A 20,701-nucleotide genomic window follows, 5' to 3' on the forward strand; every position below is an offset into this window, starting at 1 on the left:
GATGGGAGTGAGCTCTTCCCTCTTGGCCTGTCAGTCTGACACAGGCACAAAATAGCTCCAGCATGGTCATGGGAAGGACATGAGGAGGGGTTTGTTCCCCTGCTGGGCTGCAGGGCCCTCAGCAGCCCCCTGGACAGGTGTGGTGGGCAGCAGGAGGGTGAGCAAGGCACCAAGTACTGGTGCTGCTGAGCGGGGCCTGCTGGGGCAGGGACACAACTCAGCTCCAGCCTTAACCCTCAAAACCATCGTGGGCATGGAGAATTCAGGCTTGGGACCCTCCATCCTGCCACATTTGCACAGCCCTGGGGAGCACAATGCCACAAAACCCTGGGACAGCCTGCTGGCACCTCTAGACCCTCCTTCAGGGGACAGCACCAAGCCACGGAGCAGAGCCCAAGGTCAGAGCTCCGAGGTCCCACACTCTGCATGGCTTGGCCATGGTTTTCCCTGCCAGGTCCTCCCAGGGATGTGTGCCTCTGGAAGGACAAGGACACAGCCATTGGGGTGCAGATGTGTGCCTCTGGAAGGACAAGGACACAGCCATTGGGATGCAGATGTGTGCCTCTGGAAGGACAAGGACACAGCCATTGGGGTGCAGATGTGTGCCTCTGGAAGGACAAGGACACAGCCATTGGGGTGCAGATGTGTGCCTCTGGAAGGACACAGCCATTGGGATGCAGATGTGCGACTCTGGGAAGGACACAGCCATTGGGGTGCAGCCCTCAACACCCCCAGATAGGGCTGAAGGTCCCCTGGGATGCACCAGCATGTAGGGAATGCCTGGGAGGACTAACAGGGGGTCAGCAAGAGTGAGGCAGAGCAGAGGAGCTCAGGCTAGGTCTGCTTGTGAGGACACTGCAGAGATGAGGGTGTTCTGCAGGGGTCAGACCTGAACTGAGGCTTTGACTTCTTCCCTCCCCATGCCAGGTGGGATGGGGGGGATCTCACTGGGGCATTTGCTGTAATGAGTTCAGCTCCAGCAGTTAAAGTGAGCATTTTTTTCACCTCAGGTGAGCTAAAACCTCAGACACCTGCCTAACCCTTGTGTAATTGAGTCAGAGAACTGGTGGTAACTTTTCAGGCCCTGGTGTTGCTGCTGCTCTGGATCTCACAGGCTGACAGCATCCCAGGCTCCCCGGAGCGTCTGTCGTCTTATTAGCACAGCCTCCACTTGGGATTTATCCTCCATCCAGAATTTAAGCTGAATTTATGTATTAACTAAAGACTATTAATGCCAAAAATAAGTGGAATGCCACTTGCTCAGCAACACGGGCCTTACGAGGAGCCACGTGGCACAGCCAACCCACCCAATCGCAACCCCAGGGAGGCTTTTTATAGACACCCACGGCTGATGGAGTGCGAGCTCTGCTCTGCAAGCATCTGATTGCAGGGGGAGGGGAGGGAAAGATCCCCACATCCATGGGCAGGAGGCACGGTTGCCTTGCCTCCGCTGGCTGGGTAAGCAGCCAGGTGGAGCTAGGAAAGGGTTGGAAATGGGTTGTGGCAAAGCTGCCTCATTTCCCTGCCATGCACACCCGCGCACGCTGCAGGCAGCTCCTGACACACAGAACACGCTGCTGGGTGCCTCAGTGCAGCATCTCAGCATCAAGGGGCCTCCACTGCCCCCCAGCAAAATTGCTCAGGGGAGAAAAAAAGGTCACCCGACACCCTACAGCTGCAGCTGATGGTGGCTTCTGTTCCCCAGGTTGCCCCAGGGTATTTCTGCCTTCAAGCACGTCTCGCCCTGGAGCACAGAGCTGTCTCAGCTACCAGCAGAGTGACACTGATGAGACTCTGAAGGCTCCTCCAAGGACTCTGATCTCTACTGAGAGGGATGCAAAGCCGAGGCAGCAGCCACAGTGCTACCTCTGCCATCAGCCCCAGGGAGCTCCCACTGCAGCAGCGGAGGCACAGCAGGGTCAGTGGCAGGGGAGGGCAGCCCTCATGCACTGACACCACAGCCACCTGCCTGGCATGGCCTCTCCCCAGCCACCTCTCCCTCCCCAGCTCCTCTCTGAGCCATCCTGCACCTTTTGCCAAGCCACACTCAGCTGTGAGTGCGGGATGGCCACAGCCAGCGTGGGTTTGCTGGTCTGGCAGCTCTCCAAAGCACATGCAGTGTGCTGGGCTGGAAAGGGCTGCTCTGGCCACAACACAGCCTGTGGCCCAGAGCTTGGGCCAAAGGAACACCTGGGGAACAGCTGACAGTCCGGCAATAGTGGTCAGCAGGGCACAGCCCCTGTGCACAATCCCCCTTGGGGCAGCAGGTGCTCACAGAGCTCTGAGCAGCAGCTTTAGGCTGGGCCAGGAGCCCCAGGCAGGGCCCTTGTCCTCCTCTGTCCTGCTTGTCCCTGGACACGGTGCATGGGCAGAAGCATCACTGTGCTTGCAGTCCCTCCATGAGTGGAATCACAGAATTGCTATGGTTGGAAAACAGCTCCAAGATCAGAAAGTTCAACCCTTAACCCAGCACTGTTGTCTTATATATGAAGAGTTCTCTTATCATTATAGTGCAAGGAGCCCATATCACCAGGGTTCCATACCTCCTCGATGTTTCTCACAGGCATCTCCTCTAAGCACTGACTGTCCCTGGTCCTTGCAGCAGCCATCTGACTCCAGACCCCACCAATCCACTCTTTTATAGCACTGTTCTTATTGGCTACAGGTGTGGCCTGTTAACATCAGGCCTGCTCCTGATCTTTAGTAATTGGTCCAGCTACAACTCTTTGGGGGATAAGATTTCATTCTATACCACTTTCATTTACCCACACTGTATCCCCCTACACAGCACCACCATGTTCACCGCTAAACCACGTCCCCAAGTGCCACATCTACACATTTTTTCAACATTTCCAAGGATGGTGACTCCACCACTGTCCTGAGCAGCCTGTTTCAATGCCTGACCATCCTTTCAGTGAAGAAATTCTCCCCAATATCCAATTTAAACCTCCCATGGCTCACCTTATGCCGCTTGTTACCTGGGAGAAGACACCAACCCGATCCCCCCAGCTCCACCTCTCCTGTCAGGGATTTGCAGAGAGCAAGAAGGTCCTCCCTGAACCTCCTTTTCTCCTGGCTGATCCCCCACAGCTCACACAGCTCCTTTTGGAAAAGGAAAGAAGAAGCTTTCCAGGAACTTGCAGGAAATATCCTCAAAAAATAGGTCTAAACGGAAAAAAAGGTCATTGAAACACCTTCACATTCTGAAACAGGGTGCAGACTCAGAGAACACTGCAGAAAAAGGCACTGAAGCCATCCTTCAAAACACGTTAGGGTTTTCTTCACTCAGCTGCAATTATCATTCTGAAAGCTGAGGATGTACGATGGAAAAGAGAGTGTGTGGGCGGGAGAGAAGGGGGAAAAGAGAAAGACAACAGCAGCATGGAAGGAAATTCAACACTGCCAAATGAAAGCCACCGTGACAGGCAGAATTTACTTCCTTGTAGAAGGGTTTCCCGTGTCACCCGTTACAGAGAGGAGAAAAATCCTCATTATTTTGAAGAATATAATCCATGAAAATAAGAATTCAAGGAGGAGGGTTCCCCTCAGGTGCAGCAGCTAAAGGATGACCTCCCTTTCTCCTGTTTCCCCCACTCTCCAGCAGAAGATGAGTTCAGCCCAGCATAAAACTGCTCCAGATAAAATAAAATCCTATTCCCAGCCTCACTTGCTGCCAGGTGTGTGCCTGCTGCAGCAAACATCTCCAAACCTCCAGGCCCCTCTGCTGGGCAGCTTTCTGCCCCAGGGACATGCATGTGTGTTCCACAGGCTCCACACTGATCTGATAACTCTCCTGGGAGCACCACACACCTGGTACAATTTCGTTTTTAGCAGGAGATGCCTGGTCATCCCGTACAAGCACTGCCACTCCCCTGACCACCCATCCCTCCTCCAGCCTGGCTGCAGGTGTGCCATGGCTGCAGGTGTGCCACGGCTGGGCTGTGCCATCCCTGGAGCTGTTCCATGCCTGGACTGTTCCATGCCTGGGCTGTGCTGTGCCTGGGCTGTGCCATAGCTGCAGGTGTGCCATGCCTGGGCTGTGCCATGGCCCAGGCTTTGCCCCTGGTGACAGCAGAGCTGGCAGAGTGGCACATGACTGGCCCTGCTCCTCACACCCCCAGGCCAAAGGAGCTCCAGAACCAGCTGTGCCCACACTGCTGGGATCTCTGGAGAGGCCCTGGACTGACCCACTGCATCCTGGAATGCAGAATGACCCACCTTGGGCCACAGTCAGAGCCTGGGCAGGGCTCAGCTGTGCTATGCTCCAGGTCAGGTTTAATTTCACCCCACAAGTGAAGCACCAAGGGCTGGATTGCTTGTCTGGGGCTGGTCCTGCTCTCCTGGCTCTGGGACACGGCCTGAGGGGTGGGAAATTCCCCGAAGGCCGAATGCTGGGAAAGGCCACTGAGTTACAGAGGAGATGATGGGAAAAGGAACTCACCCATGCACCCCCTCCCAGCAGGTTCACACGAGGCTTTCAGTAAATCTTGTGCAACATAAGGAAACATCCCAGCTGGAGAACAGCTCTGCCCACGAGGCCTCAGCATCCCTCTTGCCACAAGGAAGGCCCACAAGGCCTGCAGCCATCCATGCAGGGGCAGGGACTGAGTGACCTCTCCCTAAGGTGCCACTGTTGGGACCCAGAACATCCCTCTGGCTGTCCTGAGCAGCCCAGACCCCTGCCAGGGGGCTCAGAGACCCTGGCACAGAGCCCAAAATGCCCCTGTGGTTTTGATTATGATCTATGGAGCAAATTACCAACCTTGTATGAAGATCAGCGAGCCACAACAGTTTAGCTAGAATAATAGTGAATTTATCATGGGGTGGAAAAGTAGATTTTAGGGTTTTTGGTATGGGGGTTCAGGAGGCAAGATGGAGGAATCTGGGGATGTCCAGCCTTTCTCCTTCTTCTTCTTGGCCTCCATCTCCTGCTGTGATGTTGGCACTTTTGGATTGGTTTAGAGTAGAAGCTCACTGTCTAACATAGGTGATAGGTGTTGGGAAGTAATTGTAAATATTGTACAGGTAGTTTTTAGTATAAAGACATAACACTGCCCTGGGGGCAGGCAGAGTGCCTGGAACTGCCCTGCTGGATGGACCTCGGCAGGGCAGGAGAAAATTTTTTATAGGTAAGACACAATAAACAACCTTGAGACCGAGAAATGAAGAGCTCTGACTCCTTCTTCCAGCGCTGGGGTGGGAAAAGAGACTTTCTAACACATCTTGGGATCACTCGGAGCAGCAGAGACCCCGACCAGCCACCCTACACCAGAGCACACACAGCACACACCTCCCCAGCCCCCAGAGCACAGGAGAGCACCAGGCCCCTCTCCTCAGCTCAGAGCTGCCTGGCACCATGGCTTGAGGAGCCACCCCCAGCCCCAGGAGCTTCTGCTGGCATCATCCAACATCCAGCATGGACAACAGGCAGGTGTCAGCATCAGCCAGGGAGGGAAAACCACAGCCACCATCCCAGCAGGAAGGCTTCTAAAGGTCACAGCTTCCCACTGCACCTTCCAGTGTGCCCATCTGCCCTTCTCCATGTATTTATGGTTTGGGAGTTACCAGCTCCTCTCCTGGATGCTTTAACACCTAAAAATGACATTTGCTGGTCTCATTGCCCATCACACTTCACCACAGGAAGGCATTTCCTCTCCTTGCTCAAAGAAACATCCGTTCCCTCCTTGCTGCAGTGATTTTATCCCCTGTTACCTGTCTGGCTGCGGTGACATCATGCGTGTTCTTGGCACGCTCAGCTCTTTTCCCCACAGGTGTATCTCACTGCAGGCAGGATTCCCTCTGCTTCCTCACACTGTGCTGTCCTGTGTGACAGCTCAGAGCTCCCTGCCCCTGCCCTGACGCCACAGAGCAGGAGGGGATCCAGCCTGCAGTGCCTGGCAAGGGAGGGGAGGCCTGGAGCCGTCTGCAGCCCAGGCAGGAGGGATTTGCTGCCTCAGCACAGAGCAGACAGTGAACACTTGTCTGTGCTCTCCCTGGGCAGAGCCTGCTGAAGGAAACCCTGCCTGGATGGGTCTGGATCACCTGTGTGAAAAATGCATGTATTTTGTGATCGGCATTTCGCAAATATTAAAATGAATATTATATGTGTTGTGTTAGAAAGTAATGCTGGATTAATTCTCTTAAGCAGTGTGTTAAATATAGTTTTAGGTTATAAAAATTGTTAAAATAGAAACGATGCTATGTAGGATACTTTTTTAAAGAAAGGGCTCACACCGAGATAGCAGCCACAGGACACCTGAATCTTTCAGAGAAAAATAATTTATTGCCCTCTTATCAGAAGAAACAAACTTCTTCCTGCCTTGAAGGCGCTGTTAGGATTCAGAGGAAGAAGTTGATGATGACCAGACGGAATCCTGTGTTTGAATGGAATTTATGCATCATGTATGAGGTGTATGAATATGCAACAGGCTGTTGTTTTCAAGGGTTCATCCTCTGTTAACAGGTGTCCTTTTTCAGGCTTGTGCTGCCCAGAAAAAGGTACCCGGACTGTCCGTAACTCTTTGCTTTTATCGTCTCATATTGTCCTAATTCAAATTGCCCAAATTATTATTACTGTAATTGTATTACTATTTTTATAACCATTTTATTACTATTAAACTTTTAACATTTTAAAAGCAAGTGATTGGTGTTTTTCACACCTGCCAAGTGACACTGACACGTGGCACCCCACAGGACTGGGGAATGGGTCCTGCTGGCAGCTCTGAGGGTCATTTCAAGCCACAAAACACGCCCCTGATGTCTCAGCTCCATGCAGCAGCTACAGAAGTTCTCAGGCAGCAGCAGAGCAGCCTGCCTCACCACAGAGAGCAGCACAGAGCTCTCAGCCCTCCAGCAGCCTGGGGAATCCTCTCTGCACACCATCACACAGCCTCGAGTGCCCTCGGGGATCCCTGCTTGCCATGGGCACTCCCAGCTTGTGCTGAGCACCAGGAGAGCAGCCTGGCTGCCAGGAGCCTGCATGTCACCAGGAATGGACTGGCAGGAATCGGCTCCTCGCACGTCACAGCTCCTCCTCACAGATGGAGAGTGCTGCTGCACATCAGAGGCAGAGCTGGGCACCAGCAGTTTCTGTCCTTGTGGATCTGACACCTCTGCTGGGAGCTGAGCTTGGCTGGGAAACGAGGTGGCCACCCAAGGAGAGACAGCACTCTGCTGGTGATGCTTTGCAGGTCTCTTGCAGACCCTTTTCAGGAACAAGGAGAGGCCTCCAACCCCAAACACCAACTCAGATGCCCCAAGTGCACAGAGAGCCCCCGCAGGATCTGCTTCCTTCATAGCTGGGTCTGCCAGGGCAGCAGGGACAGCCCTGCACCCCGGGCCATGCACGGTGCTGAGGTGCATCAGAGACCATGCTGGAGGGAGGGGAGGGTTTGTTTCCATTTCTGGTGATTTCTGAGGCTGACACACTGTTGGGAACCCAGCGCAGCACCAGTATCTGCCTGCTCCCTAGAAGAGCATGCAAAGCAGCATCCCTCCTGCTTGTCAGGCAGGGAATCACAGCGTGGGGAAGCTGAGGAGCTTTCCTGTGACCAGTGGCGCAGATGGGACCTGAACCAAGTCTCAAGCACATCCCCCTTGCCTGCCTTGGTTTCCTCCAGAGCACAAAGCCCCACAAACAGCCCTGGCTGCAGTGAGTGTGGGCAGCACCCTGCCCTGAGAGCAGCCCCCACCCAGAACATCCCCATGCTGGAATGGGCCACAAAGCTCCTTCTCCTGGTCCAGGTGATGGAGATCAGAGCAATTACTGCTCACAGCTCACCTCTCCTGGGGCTAACACCCAGCACAAGCTGTGCCTCACCCAGTGCAGCCCATCCCTTCTGGCATTGAGGTATTTGGGGAGCTGCAGAATCAGCAGCTGCACCCCAACCGTGCTGTTCATGCAGGCATGGCCTCAGAGACCCCCTGATCCTTCCCCTCAGTGCCCCACAGCACCTGCAGTGAGGCTCTGGGTGCAAGAGGACCTTTGGGTGACCCCCTGCCTGCTGCCTCCCATCAGCACCCCAGTTCTTGTATAGAAAAACTCCTAATTCCCATCCAAACCATCCTACATTTACTGCTATATCCTACCCAATGTTCAAAACCCTCAAGGCCTTCTCCAGAATCTCAGCTGCACCTGAGCCTCCCAAATCCACCAGAATACCTGACCCCTACTGGGTTTTCCCCTCCTTCCCTGTAATCCTACTTGGGCATCACCTGGCCTGTGGGTTCTGCAGCATTTGCCAGAACTTGTTGTGCCTGAATGTCCAAGGAACAATGACAGCCATCCTACAAACCACCAGCCATCAGCCTCTTGTGTCCCCCACACCAGGAGGACCAACTGAAATCACCAAGCTGGGCAGAAAGTGCCGGAGAAAAGCAATCCTGGTGCTCCCCAGACCTCCACCCCAGCTGCAGCCCCATTTCTGACAGCACGGCACCTTCTGGGAACACTCAAGGTCAGGGCATCACTGGGGGATGGAGCTCATTTGATGTTTGCCCATCAGCAGGGCTGAGTGTTGCTGCTGGAATGGTGATGCACACACTCTACATGCACACACAGAGTGCCAAGGCAAGCCAGGAGCTGCAGGAAGGACCTGGCAGAGAAACTCCTCCAGCTCCTTCTTGCTGCCTCAGCTCTGCTTATTTGGGGATGTATCTGTGGGACTCAGGCTCTCCAGTGCTGTAATAAAGGGTTTCCAGGTCTTCTCAAAGCTGTCCATGCCAGGTCCCCCAAGGACAAAAATTTCTGCTTCATTCCAGCCCAGGCAGTGAGTGCTCCATCACCCCATGAGAGGAGCCCCTGATGTTCCCCAAGTCCCAGCAGCCCAGGCAGGCAGTGAGTGTTCCATCACCCCATGAGAGGTGTCCCTGATGTTCCCCAAGTCCCAGCAGCCTCCCCAGGCAGCTCTCATGGAGTCCAGGGCTGGGGCTGAGCCAGCCTGGCAGCCAGGATGGGGAGACAGATCCTTCTCCCAGATCCCTCTCTGCTGGCTGAAGAGAGAAGGTGGCTGAGACCCCACTGGCAGAGGATGTTCCCAGGGGTGCTGGTGGCTTCAGCTGGACTCCCAGCTCGGGCCGGCCTGACTGAAGGCTGAGAGCAGCCATGGGACGCTCAGCCAAACATGTCCACACTCATTTTCTCCTCTGCACCACAACACATGGAAGGGCAGCTGAGGAAGACTGAAGGGGTGGGAGGAGAACACCTAGAGGGTGAGGAGCATTCCCTCCTCCCCTTGCTGCTACCACCATCCCATGGACCCCTGTGGAAGGTCCAGCCCCCAAGCAAGGCACCCTGACCCGTGGCTCCTGCTCCCTGTCACACTCCCAGGGCTAAGAGTGTTTTGCTAATCACACACCCACACAGTTCTGTGGGATGGCACAGCCACATCCCAGTGCCTCGGGCTGGCAGCAGAGGCTGTGCCTGGTGCTGGTGTCCCCTTGGTTTGTCCCAGGCTGCCCATCCCGAGCAGCAGGAGCAGGGTCCAGCGGGGACAGGCTGGGCCAGGGCAGCAGCCAGGGCTCCTGCATCGCTGCCAGCTTTGAGGCAGCCCAGAAATCAGACCTAATTCCTGTCCCTACCCTCCTGCCAAGCCATCTGCCAGCCCTGAGACCACCGAGAGGCTCCTGAGCAGCGTTTGGTCATTACTGAGCCATTAGAGAGAGTGGAGGAGCAGTGATTGATGATAATGAATGCAAATACCTGCCTTCCGACCCCACACTGGCAGGACCTGCCTAGCTCTGCCACTAAGTAGCACAGTGTGTCCTTCCACAGGCTCTGCAAAGCATTCCCATCCGCCTCAGCCTTTCCACAAGCCATCAGGCACAGCACTGCCCATCTAGACCTGCCCTAGAAAACCATCACATCCAAGATCTGCTTTCCATCAGCCCCGAGGCTCTGCTCTCACCCGCAGAAACTACAGGCTCCTTTCCAGCCCCTGAGCCCACTGGGAAGGCTTTCCCAGAGCTCTCACCTTCATCAGGAAGGAGAAGGACAGGGACAGAGAGGGTGGGAGCTGAGGGCTCTGTCACAAGTGTGACACATCCCTGCTCATCAGGCACGTGTGTCCCATCGCAGAGAGGAGCTGTGCCCAGAGACAGCAGCAGCCAGCTCTGCCCCAGGAGGTCACCAAAGATGAGGTGTTATTCCTGCAAAACCAGAACACATGCTACAGCCTGCAGGGATGAACTCAGTTGCCCTCCTGAGGCCAGCCAACAGTGACAGGAACACAGGGAGGGAAAGCACTGTCCTGCTGCAGGCATTGGGTGTGGGGCAGGGGGGGGACCAGAGAGAGCCACTGTGGCCACCAAGTGCAACAAAGGGAATGCAAGGACTGTCCAGGCCAGGGAGAGGTGCTGTGGGCAGAAGAACCTTGTCCCTGAGCTACAACATTCAAGATGCAAACCATGTGCTCCCCTCTAGGACCAATCTTCTGGGGTATCTTATATTTTCCATCTTCCAGACTGGTCAGGGTCTTATCCAGGGCAGAGCTGGACCATGGGGATACAACAAGAGCAGTTTTTCCTGCCCATTCCGCCCAGCCTTTGCAGCACACAGCCCAGCCCCAAGCTGCAGCAGCCAAGCTCTGGGAGCACGGTCATTGAGCAGAGAAAGAGCAGAGTGGTGATTCATCTTCCTTTTGATCTCTAGCCTACCCTCGCAGGCTCAGTACTCTAGCCCCAAATTTTGGGCAGTTGGCAGACCTGAGGTCTGAGTGCTGGGAGGCGCTGGGGTTCCACTGCTGCACACCCAATTTGATAGGCAAGCAGGAGCCTGGCTGCCAAATTTTCCAGGGAGATGAGATTCCTCCAGAGCCTCCCCTTGCTGCACACATCCGCTGAGCCCCCCCCCCCCGAGGACAGGACAGGATAGGACAGACCAGGACAGGACAGGACAGGATAGGGCAGGACAGGACAGGCTTCCTCTGCCATCTGTGACCGTGTTCACGGGGTTCCGAAGATGAGGGAAGAGATGAGGATCTGACTCCATGTTTCAGAAGGCTTGATTTATTATTTTATGATATGTATTATATTAAAGCTATACTAAAAGAATAGAAGAAAAGATTTCATCAGAAGGCTGGCTAAGAATAGAAAAGAAGGAATGATAACAAAGATTTGTGGCTCGGACAGAGAGTCTGAGCCAGCTGACTGTGATTGGCCATTAATTAGAAACAACTGCATGAGACTAATTACAGATTTACCTGTTGCATTCCACAGCAGCAGATAACCATTGTTTACATTTTGTTCTTGAGGCTTCTCAGGAGGAAAAATCCTAAGGAGAGGATTTTTCATAAAAGATGTCTGTGACAGCCATCTGCACCAGACAGAGCAGCTCAGAGCACAGAGAAACCTCACCGGGGAGCGGGGCACAGCCTTTGCCTTCAAACAGCACAGTTTGGGCACCACAGGGCACCCCAGTACTTGGGGAGGAGTGTATTCACATCCTGGCAGCCTCCCCTGAGCAGCAGAGAGGGGCAGGATGTGCTGACAGCTCTGCTGCCCCCAGCCCAGCTCCCAGCAGTGCTGACCAGGCTCACAGCAGGCTCACAGCAGGCACAGGAGCACCAACAGGAGCTGCCAGACAGCCCCGGAGCCCCCGGCTCAGCGGAGGCTCTTCCTCCCCTCCCAGCACTTTGTCACCAGGCTCCTCTGCAGTGACAACTCCTCAGACGACCGGAGCCGCCCACGGGCTCGCAGCCTCCCGAGCCTGCTGCCCCCGTGATCGGTGTCCTGGAGCTGCTCCTGCCCGAGTGCATCACTCAGCTCTGTGCTTCTCCCTGCATCCGCACCCTCACCTGCCCTGGGCCAGCACAGCCGACCTGCAGGAACCCAGGTGCCGTGCCAGGGCCAGCCCAGCCCTCATTTCCACTCAGCAGCGTCACACATTGACTCGGGAGGGGAGTGGAGAGGAGGTGGCTCCAGCAGCAGCATGCAGTGCCCCAAACCCGGCAAAGCCGCAGCTGCTCTGCATAGGAGCTGTGTCACAAGCACCCCTCCAGCCTGCTGGGAGAGGCACCCTCAGCCCAGCAGCACGGCACCAAAACCCATCCCTTGTGGCACTTTGGGGTGTGCCAAGCGAAGGCTCCAGGCCCTGGTGCCCATGGTGCATCTCACACAGCCCAAACGAAGCTGGGAGCTCAGCTGTGGCACAGCATGGCTCCCTTTTTGCCTGGGATGCAGTTTATTGCCTCTGTGCTCCCAAGCATGCACCAGTTTCTGATCCAGATCCAAACCCAAGTCAAGGTGTCGCCTGTGATTTAGAAAGGGCGTTCTGCCTCAGGGCCCATCTCTAAGGGCTGTCAGCTGGTGGAGCACAAAGAGCCACCAAGCAGCAGCTGGGGCCTGGGCTGGGCATGCAGCAGCCCCAGATAGAGAAATCAGCACTGCTGGGATCACTCAGTGGCTGGTTTAGTCTCGTCTTACTCATGGAGATCCTTGGGGAGATGCTTTATTTAGTCAAACACTTCTGAAAGGGGGACTGAGAAGCTAGCTAGGCTTTGCTCCACACATGGCACATGTCTGGGAGGGGAAAACTCTGTTGTGTCAGGCACCACTGAAGTCACTTGGACCTGCAGCTTCAGCACAGCAAAGTTCCCATTCCTGGATGGCTCCTCTGGCAGACAAGGAGCTGACCTGGCCACGAGGACCCAGCCAGGTCCTCCAGGTCCACTCCAGACCAAATCCTGTATGAGAGGATTTAAGAGAGCGCCCAGAACTGTGCCACCCTTGTGAGAGGTCACAGCTGTCTGCAGCACAGTGACCATTCCCCATCTGCAGAAACTCAAGGCAAGAAGGAAGCAAGCTTTTGCTCTTCTGCAAACCCAAAGAAGTGTGATTTTCTGAAGGTGGTGAGAAACAGCTTCGGATAGCTCTAATTAGCAAGGTGGTGTGTGAGATAATCCAGCTTGACTGCTCTGTGCTCCACAGCTGTCCTGGGATGAAGGCAGAGTACCATCACCAGCGGCTGGAGCCCACCCACACCCCTCCCCTGTGCCTGCCTGCCTTCCAATGATCTGCAGGATAGTGAGGAGGGATATTTTTGCATGAGCTGCTGGTCCAAAGTTGCCAGTGCTATTTCAGGCAGCAACACCTACACTGTAATCCAGAGGGCTGTATTTTCCAGCGGGCACTTCAAAATCCGACCTCCCTCCTCCCCTCACAGGCCAGCTCCAACCAACCTGGCTCCAGGATAAACAGCTCCCAGCATTACGTGCCCACTGAGGCCAATGCCACAGCCCCAGCACCTTCCTGATTCACACTGGGACCAAGACACCTTTGAACTAGAAATGAAATAAAATAAATACCTCATCTCACAAGAAGTACCAGCTACAACAACAGGTCCTCTGCCTGCAAATCCTCCCAGGGATCTGCCACCACCAGATTACCTGCCCAGGCTAAGCTAGCTAATCCTACAGGCGAGTGGCAGAGCTCGTCCTGGAGCTCAGCAGCGTTTTCGGTGAGGTGCTTCAGGAGATGTACAAGCTCTAATTAAAGCTACTTTGCAACTCACTGCATATGGAGGCAGGAAGACATTTGTTCCTCTGTGAAAGCAGAGAGCCTGGACAGGTTAAATCCCCACTCTCCTGTGTGCAAAATATCTGCACATAAGTGTTTCACACAGGTAGAGGGGACTCATGCAGAGTGGGAAGGAGATGCTGACACAAGGTACCCCTAAAGAGCAGGAGGATGAGGGCCACAAGCCCCTTTGTGGATTCAGATCAGGAATTGTTCCAGTGGGGATAATGCCACCAGCTCCTTCACCAGTGAGAGCCAGCACCGTGCCTTGCACCTATTTTCTCCTCCTTGATCTGTGTGTGTAGGCACAAAGGAGATATGAGACCATCCAAAATTAAGGAGCTAGAAGATACAAAGAAAAGAGGCAGGAGGAGAAGCAATAACAGGAATTGTTATATAACAGCATGAAAAAAACCCAATAATACTCCCTGTGCAAAAGAGGTTTCAAGATGGACAAGTGGGTGGTGAGACCTGCAGGATGCCAGGCCCCAGGAGCAGCTGCTCCCCGTGTGCCAGAGGGATGAAAACCATGGCTGGGCAGAGCTGCAGAGGCTGCACCCTCTGAGGTCTGCAGGTGGGGAAGTTCCAGCCTTCAGAGCCTGCCCAGCAGTGAGATGGCCAAAGTGAGAATCCCCTCCCTGGATCTCAGCTCAGGGGCACACAAGAAGCAGCCCAGCTCAGACCCCACACAGCAGGCACTCAGACTGGCATTCCTGCTCTGTCCCCACACCCCAGGCCAGCCTGCTGTCACCTCAGCCCTCCTGGCTCTGCTCAGAGAGGGTCTGGGTCCCGTGCAGAGTCTCAGCACCCACTTTCTGTCCTCTAAGTGAGATGTGCAAACAGCAGAGGCTGCTCCTTGGAGAGGGACAGGGATGCTCCCATCACAGGTCTGGTCCTGCATCGCATCCCAGACCTCAGCACGCAGCAGGAGCAGGAGACACACAGCATCTCAGCCAGTGAGAAGGGGATGAATCACTGGAAAACAGACCCAGGCACAGAGCCAGAGCAGGGAGAAGATGGTCCTGTGAGGCCTCCATCTTTGGGAGTGGGGGGATTGGAGCGATCAGAGCCACAGGGTTCTCCCTTCCCGCTCCAAAGTGACCCCAGCATCTGTCCCCCAGCTCTGTAACATCCCTGACACAGCTGCAGCCCAGCTGTCCCTCAGAGTGCCCCTCATCACCCCCATGAGCAGCAATACCCCTGCACCCTTTTGGATCTCCCCTCCCAGCGCAAACCACAGAGCAGGAAGGCAAACTGTGGGTTCCCAGTTCCCACACCTTTCCAGCAGCTTGGGTGCTACAAATCAGACTTTCCTGCCAGGAAAGTCACCTTCAGAAGTAACCTCCCAGCTGGACCAAGAGCATGAAGTGCTCAGGGAACCACCAGTTCATCAAGCTGAGGCTCCCATTTCATCTTCATCACCAAACCAAACCACACCTATGACATTTCCCCACCACCAGCTTTTATTTTTCCTTTGGAATCTGCCATCAAGCTCTGCTGAGACGAGGCTCCCACCAATCTGCAGTGTCCCTCAGCCAGGGAAGCCGAATGAGCCCGTCAGAGCCACACAGAAACAAAAGCATCAGCTCCAAGGAGGTGTCACGACAGAATGACAACCCTTAACTTGTTGTTACATCAGCCCACACATTAACGCTTTGGGCCTGAGCCAGGATGCCACGGAGCAGCCTCCGTTCCCCTTCAAGCCAAACCCTGCTGCTCAGAGATGCACAGGTTCAGAATCCTTTATGATTTAAAAAATAAATTAAAAACAATAAAAGCCACATACCTTTTGCTGTGTTTTCCCCTGACAGCGAGACCACAGTCCTGAGAAATTCCCCCATTTACTTTCCTCTCGTCTCTATCACAGCTCTTTCCCTAAATCCTCTCTGTCCACGATGGCCCATATACAGATGCACATGAAATTAGTGTCTCCCAAATTAGTTTTCTTGCACACAGTCCTAGCCCATTTTCCTCAACAACATTATTGTGATATGCAAGGTTCCACCTTTCTCCCAGGAAACGCAAGCTTCTAAATTTATCTTTTGGATAACTAAAAAAAGAGACAGGTCTGGCTTTCACAATGTGGGGTCAGCAGTCCCAAAAGGCAGAGTATTTGCCCCAGAAACACTCAGTTAATACCACAACAACACCCACCACAGAGCAGAACACATATGGTCATTACAGAGCTAAGTATAACTTGACAAAGTACCTTGCTTTTAATGAGGCAAAAGGCCAATTAGCCTGATGAGGATGCAGTGTACTGACATTGAGTGGGTTGCCTGGATTCCCTGGAGCTACACCCTGTGTATCCTCGTAGCACAGCAAACACGAGGAATCCAAACCCCTGCTGAGGGCACGGCGCTCAGAGCTCTCCGGGTTAACACCGTCCTTCTCCAGATTTTGTGACATAGTATCCAGCATTCAGGCTGGATGAAGGGCCAGCCGTGCATTTTTGTCAGCTCGGATCCAAACCCTGGGAAAATGCAGGCATTGTGCTCGCCCGGTCCCCACCGCCCAGCCCTTCGCAGGTGTTCACCTGCCAGAGGACAGCAAGGAAAACCCAGGAACAAAAGCAGGGACGCTCCGGCGGGCGCTTCCCGCTGAAGTCATTTCATAACCGCGTTTCCAGAGGTGCTGGAAGAACAGCACCAGCCACCGCACGAGAGCCGCGATCGGAGACACCGAAATGCGCGGAACGAACAAAAGAAAAGCCAACTTCCCCCCCGCGAGGCCGTTATTTTGGAAGAAGCAAAACTTCCCGGCTCTTAGGGCACACCTGGAGCGCTGCCCCTGTCCCAGCCCCGCATCCCGGGCCCGGCCCCTCCGCAGCGGGGAACGCGCTCGGGGCGGGGGTCGCGGCCGGAGCCACCGGAGCCCCCGCAGGCCGGGAGCTCTCCCGGCAGGGCTAAAACAGCCGAGACCCCCGAGGGGAGAGCACCGGCACCGCGCTCAGAGCGGGGGCTCCTGAATGGCATCACCGGGCGGCCGCGGGCTGCGGGCGCTCCCCGCACCGGGCCCGGGGCTGCGCTGCTGGCGCGGGGCCGGCCCGGGGCTGCGGGACCTTGAGCGGGGCGAGCGAGGAGCCCCGGGCCCGGGGGCCGGGGGCAGCGCGGCTGCGGCGGCCGGGCCGCGCGGAGCGCATCGTATCGTATGCATCGCATCGCATCGCATCGCATCGCATCGCATCGCATCGCATCGCATCGCCTCTCCCCCGGTGCAGGCGCGGCTCCCGGGGCCCACCGGGGCTGAAGTGGGGAGCCGATCGCCGTGCACCTGTCCCCCGCAGGTCCGAGCCGTACGGACCTGTCGCCCCGCGGCTGCCCGGGACGCGGGCCAGCGCTCCCCGGCGCCGCTCCGCCATCGCCCCCCGGCGCCGCTCCGCCATCGCCCCCCGCCGCCCCCCGCCGCCGCGGCGCGGCCCGTACCGCAGTCGGCGCAGAGGATCCGCGCCACGTCCCGCTTGTGGCTCTTGCTGCTGGTGTCGAGCGGAGCGAAGGCGGTGCGGAAGACGAGCGGCTCCTCGGTGGGCTCCAGGAAGAAGATGTAGCGGTGGTTGCGCTGCACTTTGAAGCAGGGCGCCTTGGAGCCCACGCTGATGAGCTGCTCCCGCTTCAGCCCCCCGCTGTTGTGGGCCCACAGGTCGAGCACCTTGACCAGGACACCCCCGGCGGGCCCGGCGCCGCGGCTGTCATTGCCGCCGGCGGGGGGGCCCACGGACTGCACCTTGCCCTCCACCACCACCGCCGCCGTGTACGCCTGCTCCTGCACCGACTTGAGGCTGGGCGAGTAGCAGGCGAGGGAGACGCCGAAGAGCAGCATGGAGAAGCCGGGCGCCGGGTCGCGCCTCATGCCGCCGGCTGCCGCTCGCTGCCCGCCGGCCCTGCGGCGGCGGCCGGGCTGCGGGGCCGGGCTGCGGGGCTGCGGCGCGGCGGGCGCGGCGGGGCGGAGCGGAGCGGCGCGACGCGGGGCGGCACGGCACGGCACGGCACGGCACGGCGCGGGGCGGCACGGCACCGGCACGGAGCGGCACGGCAGGGCACGGCACCGGCACGGCCTGGCACGGCGCGGCCGCGGCACCGGCACAGGCAGTGGCGCGGCGCGGCGCGGCGCGGGGAGGAGGCGGGATGCTCCAAAGACGCCCCTGCCCCCGGGATGCTGACCCCGCACCCCCCCGGAAAGGTGATTCCCTGCCCGGGGACTCCCCCCGGGGATGCCCGCTGCGGAGGGGATCCCCGCGTCCCTGGGGGTCCTCGGGGATGGAGGCAGATCGCGTTCCCTCCACCCGGCCATGGAGGCGGCCCCTCGACAGCCCCCCGGCGCTCGCAGAACCCCCCTTGTCCCCGCAGAGCAAACCAAGGATGCGCTCATTGGGGGCGGCTGCAGGTGACACGGGGGTTCCGCGATGCGCAGGGCTCGGGAGCCGGGGATTCCTCTGTGCCCGATGGTTTTATGGAGCTGGGAGATTTGTGCCCGAGATTCCCTGCACCCCTGAAGGAAAGGCATTAACATAGAGACAAACGGAACCCACAGCGGCCGGGGAGACAAAGCCGCCTTTCATGCCCTGTTCCTGCTGCCTCTCGTTAATAAACAAATGCTTTTCCCTGCAGTGGCTTCCAGAGGAGACGCTTTAAGCTCCAAAAGGTGCTTTTTTGGTTTATTTTCGAGGCTGATCCTGAGGCATCTGCGCTCCCAAAGCCTCGCTTGCCCAGGCAGTGCGGGAGGGAGCGGAGATGCTCAGTTAGCAGCAGCAGGGGATTTTGTGGTGCTTGTTGTTGCACTGGATTCCGCGCTGAAGGGGAGCGGCCATAGCCCCATCCCACGGAGGTGACCTGGAGGCGGCAGGGCGATGGCTCTGGGCACAGACTACAATAGCCCCAGAGCCTTTAGACCTCCAGGGAAAGCCCCCAGCGAACCTCGAGAGATGACAAGAGCTGTGTCTTTGAGCCCATCAATGAGAGCAAAGCAGCACAGATGGCAGGATCGGGATTTGCTTTCCATTTAACATAGCGCAGGCAGAACCATCAGGAAAAGCGGGAAGGGAGCAGAGCGGCTGTGCCCAGCCCAGCCCAGGCGTGGGGCGTCGCCTCTGCTGGTGTTTGCCCGGCTCGGGGCGGCAGGCAGCGCTGTCCCACCGCTGGCACACGGGGCACAGCCCCGCACTCGCACCCGGGGCTCTGCAGCTCCTTCTGCCAGCCCGGAGCGCTGCTCTCCCCTCTCTGGGAGCGCTCTCAGAGCCGCGTTCCCATTGCGGGGCCGCGGTGCACGCAGAGGGCTCAGGGACCATTCACTTCTTGTATTTCCCCTCCTCTAAGCGTGATTTTCTGTGGCTTTTTGGTCTCAGATGTTTCTGAAGGCTTTCTCTCTCCCCCTGATTGGTGCCCATGCCCAACTGCAGAGAAATGCAGGGGGAGGTAGAAGGGAGCATAAGTGTTTCCCACAGCAGAGGGAAGAGCAGCATTTTAAATTCAGGAAGCTGCTCGGAGGAGCAGGGAAACCACCTGACTTCTCTCATCTTTTGACATAAATCTCTGTGGAATTTCCCCTTTCCCTATCATTTTGCTCAGACAGCAACTGAGGCTCTGCCTGCAAAGGAAGGAGATACCTGATAGCATAACTTGATCTGGAGCTCGCCTGCTCTGCCCTGGCCCTCAGCAGAAAGGGCACTTTCATGCCCAGGCAGCTGAGTTGCTAATCCTTGTCTGGTTTTGCAGGCTGAAATCCCAGCGAGACCACAGCAGTTCTCCACTGAGAAATTCAGTGCAAGATACCTGTGAGGCCTCTGGGGTAATTTAGAAAAATTAGGGTTTTCCTTGTCTCTGAGGCATTTTGAAGTCCAGAACACTTAGCCTCAAAAAAAGGCTCTGGTCACATCTCCTTTGAGCAGTATTTTTCCTGTTGTTCAGCCTAACTCTGGTTTTCATCACTTGAGACACTTGCTTTTCTCTTATCATTTCAGAAATGCTTTAGGACTAAATCCCTCTCCCCCCTTTATGCTGTTCTTCCCATATAAACGGAAAATCATTATTTTCTATAGGTCCTTGGGCATTTTGACATATGAAAAAAATAAAGCAAGGTCCTTGGTGCAGTTACCAGAGCAATCTGAACATTGACTTTGAGAGAATGAAGCCGAAATAAACGATTTTAAAAATATTTTCCTTCGGTTGAGGGGAACTGTTGGCAGGGAACCCAGGAGGTCTGTGGTTTCTTTAAAGTCCTTCTCTCCCCTCACTCCCTGCTGTGAAAACCCATCATATTTGCCATCCTGGCAGTGAGATGGAGAATCTGAGCTCAGCCTGGATCCCACCCCGTCTGGAGGACCCCAGAGCTCAGCAGCACCATCAGAGGTTTTCATTCCTCAGGCAAGTGCTGTGGGGGCTGGTTTTTCTTTTACCTCCTTAAATTCTGTTCCTGCAATTTCCCAGAGATGCCTGAAAACAAAGCACCTCTCAGGTCTGTCCTGGCCTCTGCCAAGGGAGCTGCTGGCACAGAGCCCTGCCTGGTGCACAGGGCAGTGTCCCAGTGTCCCTCCCCTCCTCAGGCAGCCCTGCAGCTCTTCTGCAAGGACTGGCAGCCGGGCTGTCCTTCTTCAGCATCCTCCACAGGTTGCAGATGCTCAGACTCCTCTGTGAAAGCTGAAGATGTGTTCCTGCAAATCCCATGTGAGGCTTTTGGTGTAAGGAGGAACAAAGCAGAGTCACAGAACGTGCTGAGCTGGAAGGGGAGGCATTGAGTCCAACACCTGGCTCTGCACAGACACCCCAACAATCCCCCCCTGTGCCTGGGAGCATTGTCCAAAGGCTCCTGGAGCTCTGCCAGCCTCGGGGCTGTGCCCATTCCCTGTTCAGTGCCCTCAGAACCCTCTGGGGAAGAACCTTTCCCTGAAATCCAGCCTAGGACAGGCCCAGCCATTCCCTGTGTTATCCAGCACAGGGCTGTGCTAAGCTCTTGCCCATTTCAGGCCAGCCTCAGAACCATTCACGCATTTCCAGGGTGTCCCCACCTCCCCCAGCCCTTCCCAGCTCTATCCTGGTTCCTGCAGGGAGCCTCAAGCCCTGCTGGTGTGAGGATGGCAAATACAGGAGACAAAATCCCATACCCCAGGCAAGGGAACATTGCTTTCCCTCTTATGGGACATTCCTTCCCTGCAACAATCAAGTGTTTCACAAAAGCCCCACAAATGCCAACAAAC

At 56.2% G+C, this 20,701-nt stretch overlaps 1 protein-coding gene across 4 annotated transcripts in view; it reads right to left on the minus strand.

The window, feature by feature from the left end:
- The window catches only part of NRG2 (neuregulin 2), a 157,383-nt gene extending 139,998 nt beyond the window's left edge, over positions 1-17,385 (minus strand). For 2 of the 4 annotated variants that reach the window (XM_054287695.1, XM_054287694.1), the window contains exon 1: positions 16,938-17,385. In XM_054287695.1, the coding sequence (XP_054143670.1) occupies positions 16,938-17,361 (424 nt within the window). In that variant the 5' untranslated portion in view covers positions 17,362-17,385. The remainder of the gene's footprint in view (positions 1-16,937) is intronic. The other 2 variants (XM_054287693.1, XM_054287692.1) reach the window with 1 other exon arrangement.
- Between the last annotated feature and the right edge of the window lie 3,316 nt (positions 17,386-20,701).

Source organism: Melozone crissalis, unplaced genomic scaffold, assembly GCF_028551555.1.
Source record: "Melozone crissalis strain CALT ecotype California unplaced genomic scaffold, PUWL_Pcris_2 ptg000061l_1, whole genome shotgun sequence".
Classification (NCBI taxonomy): domain Eukaryota; kingdom Metazoa; phylum Chordata; class Aves; order Passeriformes; family Passerellidae; genus Melozone; species Melozone crissalis.